Source organism: Montipora capricornis, chromosome 4, assembly GCF_036669925.1.
Source record: "Montipora capricornis isolate CH-2021 chromosome 4, ASM3666992v2, whole genome shotgun sequence".
In the NCBI taxonomy this organism is placed as follows: domain Eukaryota; kingdom Metazoa; phylum Cnidaria; class Anthozoa; order Scleractinia; family Acroporidae; genus Montipora; species Montipora capricornis.
The window spans coordinates 43,561,557-43,566,556 of record NC_090886.1 but is presented as its reverse complement, the minus strand read 5'-3'; the positions used below and the strand labels follow the sequence as shown (position 1 = coordinate 43,566,556).

The following is a 5,000-nucleotide window of genomic DNA, read 5'->3' as shown; positions in this document are numbered from 1 at the left end:
ATTGTTCGCACCAATGAAAGACATTCAACTACGCGTCCAAAGTAAACGGCTTTAAATGCCATCAAAGCCAATTTAATGAACATGTAAGGCCCGTAACGCACTGAAAAAGTTAACGAGAGTATTCTACATATTATCAATGAAATCTCCAAAAATTGTGTACTGCCTACTACAGATTGCCTTATTTTCACGTGACGATTTGTTATCGGTGTGAGCAATTTAAACCCTAGCTGGAGCCTCACTGACTGAAAGCGAGCCAATGTAAGGTGCATGCGTATTAAGTATGCACCAATACCAGAGATGGAGACTTCATTTTCACGTTATGAAATACAATTTGCGATAGTTTTTCTACCCAGCAGCCTAATGTTTAAGACCTTTTTTGCTTCTAATATGACGTTAAGATCACATGATCCTCTAATGCGTCGCCTCCATATTTTTAGTCACATATTTCTCAAAATCACTTTTATTTATTTCGTATTCAGTTTTTACTTTCCCCAATTCTTCTTTCAGATTTTCAAGATGAGGCGTAAACGATTTTTTGTGCTCCTGTATAATAACTGAGTAGCTAACGCGAAAGCAATTCACTGCTAACTCAGCGCCATCTGATAGCAACCCACCTTTCTTAAGGTCCTCGGCAAGTTCCTTTAGGGTGGCCTTGGGGATGAAGTAGGCTAGTAAAGCAATGAAAAACGAGAATTAAGGATGGTCCCTACTAAATACAAAGGTACTTTTCCCGAATCAGGATTATATGGAAAAAGACGATCTCACGAACGGCTAATGGGAATCCATTTTCACAATAAAAATGCTGATGTCAGCAAATTATTTCTTCACAGATGTTTTGAATTCGCCTTTATATAAATACAAAAATATGTATGAAGATCTTCCTAAATACTTAGCAAATGGTAACATAAAAACTACCTCTGGTACGATTTTCATGACAAAATCGTCGCAACAGCACCAGTAGCCTTCCTGACAGACCTCTCTCCTCTGGTTTCTCGAAAATATTGTCTGAATAGCTTTTCCACACAACCAGAAACTAATCAGGTGCTGAATAGGCTTGCCACTTCAATTTAATAAGATAAAAAGTAGGGGGTAGCATGCAGTTAACAGTTAGTGGTTAGTGATATGCTGCTCTTCCTGTGTTCCTGGTTTTGTAAAGGTTCATTAAACGGAACTTTATCATGGTAGGAAAGTTTTGCTGAGTTAGAGTCAGTAGTAAATTTGGCCTCAGTTGTTCAAAAGGTGGATAATGCTATCCAGCGGATAAATCACTATCCAGCGGATAAACACTAGCAAAGCCAATTGAGTTATCCACTGGATAGTGATTTATCCGGCGGATAGCGCTATCCATCGTTTGAACAGCTGGGGCCTGTTGATTACCCCAGTTCCAACCCTAGCACGCACTTGGCGTTTAAACCATGCCTGGTTAACGTGTGCGCACTAACAGAAGTAGGCACTGTTCCAAAGTAATTATGAACAAGACGCCTACATGGGAGTATCCGTGGAATGCGCAAACAGTTAACACAAATTGTCCAGTTACAGTCAACATCAAGTACAGGTAAACTTCGGAAAATGGCGAGAGGTTACCAGAAAGATAAATCGGTAATATAACTTGAAGTTGTTTGTTGTAAAAACTCGTTATTAATGTTACTAAATTTGCAAATGCAAACAACGAAGCCCTATTAGCAGGTTATCAGGATACGGGATTTTTTATTTATTTATTTTTTGGAAGGAGAGTTTATTCAAATCCTGCAGTTTTATCTGCTTCCTTAACTCCATTCATCCAAAAATGACAAGATCGGCCTTAAATCATCCGAAAAACTTATTACAAATCACAGTTCAACAACTTATCATCCTGGGCCAGTTGTTCAAAATCCAAGTTTCAAAACGAGTTTTATTCTCTACTCCCAAATGCTGTTCAAGGCTGATATTCAATCTTGAAAAACAAAAATAAGCAAAGGAAACTGTCACCAAAAAGTTGAAAACATAATCGGCTTTCGAACAACCGGGCCCTGCATTCGAAGTCCGGTTCCGTAATCCTGGTTTAGTTCCTTGCAAACTGTTTAAATCTGCCATGGCGAAGACAAGAAGACAACATCTGTACTCTACTCTCTCAATGCTCAAAAATCTAAAAATTCCGTAATTGCGTGTTCTCTAGTCCAGTCCAAAGTTCTAATTTTACAATTCCATAATCTTGATTTCAGTATTAGAGTAACTTGGTACCAAACGTTCCACAATAACTTGAAATCTCGTTAAGAAAAAAGGTTAAATCCAGTAGTCCAGTCCGGGTTGAGATCGCCAAAACTCTCTCTATCATCGATTCAAAACTCAACAAAAGCTACAAGTAGTAAATAGTTCTCAGAAACTACAAACGTTCGACATGATTCTACACTTGAACTGGCTTCAAGGCTGACATGTTGATCATTTACAACTTCTTTAATTTTTTTCACAACAAGCTTAAGCGTGCACTCTGAACTGCTGATAGCTTTCCAAGACCAATGTTTCTAAAGTTAAACCCTTTCCAGCGGGGTTAGTATCTGGATGGGGGGAGTCAAAATATGCGACTTATGGACAGGAACATACGACCAAAAATTCTATTTTAACGCTCAGAAATGCGAACTAAGCAAGGTACAGATTTTGCTAGCCTGCTTTATGCAAAACAAATATTGACGCAAAAGTATGTAAATATTAATTTGTAGTTTTTAAGGAGAGCAGAAGGAACTTCTAGGAAGTGTCGATCGAGAATAAAACAATTTGCCATCAGCGAAAAACATTTCGGGAGATTTTTGTTACGTTCAATTAGAGTTCAATTTTTCTATCGTACTTTTGGTCGTACAAGTAAAATCGCAAAATCGAAAGTGACATCGATTTTAGCGACCGCCTGTGATCAAGTTACCTTGCGTGTTTAATACTGACAACTCACGAAACAAAGGATGCACCTGTGACAAAATGACGGCAAGACATCGGGTGTTTGTTAGTTTCCTTTTTTTCTTTCAAGTGTTATAAAGTTCGACAATTTAACACAAAGATCACATTGTTCACAGTGGTACACACAAGTACGAGGCAAGATCTAGAAATAACGTAGAATATTATCCTTACCTTTTAAGCTTGCCATTCTCAAAGAAAAAGCACCTGTCCACTTTATCGAATAGTTTAATACTGAATCAATCATGGCGGGCGGAAAGATTCCACACTAAATCTTTGCTTTCATCAAGATTACCGGAAGTGTGTTACGGTGGCCGAGTGGTCTAACGCGCTCGCAAATAATTGTGAAGGTTGGGAAAGAATATGAGTTCTCCTCGGGATAGGGAAGTTTGGACTTACTGGAGGTAATAAATGTAAAGGCACCCTATCGCAGATTAATGCAATATCCGTGGGGTATGCACAGTTGCGGATACGAAGTAAAAGAAACTCAGCCTAATTTTTACCGTGGGTGCCACAGGCATCCCACGGAATTAATCCTGAATGTGACACAAACCTGTCCAGAACTGCCAATCAGCCAATCAGAATCGAGTAATTTTTTCATGAATATTGTTATAATTATCGGTGATTGGCAATGGTTGAATATTTCCATGGAAACGATAAACATAAACATTGAAAATCGTTAAAATATGAATTTTGCACGAGTCAGGTGTAATATAAAAAGGTTAATACCAATCATCTTAAACTTTGGTGCCATGGCAAGTAGAAAATACAAGAACAGAAAAATATCTATGTTGGATTACGAGTAAATCGCAAAAAACATTTCAAGAGATACCTTTTCAGTAATAATGCTAAATTGGCCCACAGTTAGGCACTGTTTTGATAAAATTGCTTAAAATAATACCAAAAGGTGCCTTGAAGTTATGTTTTGAAGCCATGATAGTTTTGTTGAGTTTCCCAAGGCAATCACTTTCAAGTAATTTTTGACATTCTCAAATTTTCCAATTGCCCATAATTCACTCTGTTTGCCTCTCAAATTTTGCACAAACTATTGTTGTGAAATGCTCTTGGGAGTTCTGCATATTCCCAACAGCATTTCACAACAATAGTTCATGCAAAATTTGGGGGGCAAACTGAGTGAATTATGGGTAACTGGAAAATAGAGAATAGTACCCAGTTTTTAATCCAGCTAGAAGGAACAACATGCCATAGGCTAAAAAGTATGTTAAATAACTGACTTAAAAATTATACCTTCTAAAGGAATCATTTTAACACTGAGAGCGTTGCCACCGACGATGTCTTTGAGTTTTGAGTATCGGCCCCGTGCCATGTCTTGCTTTAAGCAGAGAGGCAATTTTTCCAAAAATTCTCATCGTGCAAGCATTTATTCGGGCAGTGTTGAAAACATTGAATATGTAAATTGAGGAATTTGTCATCGCAATTACACTTTAGGAGTAACAAGCCGCGTTAGGGCTTTGGGAGGTGACGGGAGTATAACAAGCTCGCGGAGACTTGCTGTCAGTCGTTTTTTTTAGGGCTAGTTTCCGTATGACCGCTACGATTACTGCAAAACTGAAAACTTCAGCAATCGGTCATGATCGGTGTGCTTAAATGAAAACCACCTCCCAGCCATCTTATGGAATCAATACCCGACTGTTGGATGAAATTATTGCTAACTATCAAATTTAGAAGTTTTTCTCAGTAACTCATGTACTGGTTCTCTCCTAATCCATTTTTGCTTATACATCGGTTAATGTGATAATGTTCCAGAAAATCATGCCTCGAAGCTAAATTGGGGCCACCTACGATTTTTTTTTACATATATTGTCCAAAAAATCATCAGCGCACCTGCACCAATCATCAGCACCACCCCAATTCCATAAGATACGGCTTTAACTTTCATGTCATAGGCTTCCATTTCCAAAGCTATGTCCGACTCCAGCTTGTTGATTTCGTTCTGGGCCTCGTCCAGATACTTCTTACATGCCTCTAACCCACGATCCACTTTGGCTGCATTCATTTCCAAAAAAGCCATCTCCTCATCTGAGATCTCAAAGTGTTTTCCTTTTGCCTCGTATACC

At 38.4% G+C, this 5,000-nt stretch overlaps 2 protein-coding genes across 3 annotated transcripts in view; one reads left to right on the top strand and one right to left on the bottom strand.

Annotated features, from left to right (window-relative positions):
- The window catches only part of LOC138044955 (NLR family CARD domain-containing protein 3-like), a 383,130-nt gene that overhangs the window by 114,530 nt on the left and 263,600 nt on the right, over positions 1 to 5,000 (top strand). The window lies entirely within an intron of this gene.
- LOC138047049 (uncharacterized) overlaps positions 1 to 5,000 on the bottom strand; it is a 27,729-nt gene that overhangs the window by 2,927 nt on the left and 19,802 nt on the right. The window contains exons 3-4 of one of the 2 annotated variants that reach the window (XM_068893738.1): positions 4,768 to 4,999; positions 615 to 668 (exon numbers count right to left, since the gene is read on the bottom strand). In XM_068893738.1, the coding sequence (XP_068749839.1) occupies positions 615 to 668; positions 4,768 to 4,999 (286 nt within the window). Of the gene's footprint in view, positions 669 to 4,767; position 5,000 lie in introns of both variants that reach the window. The other variant, XM_068893737.1, reaches the window with a different exon arrangement.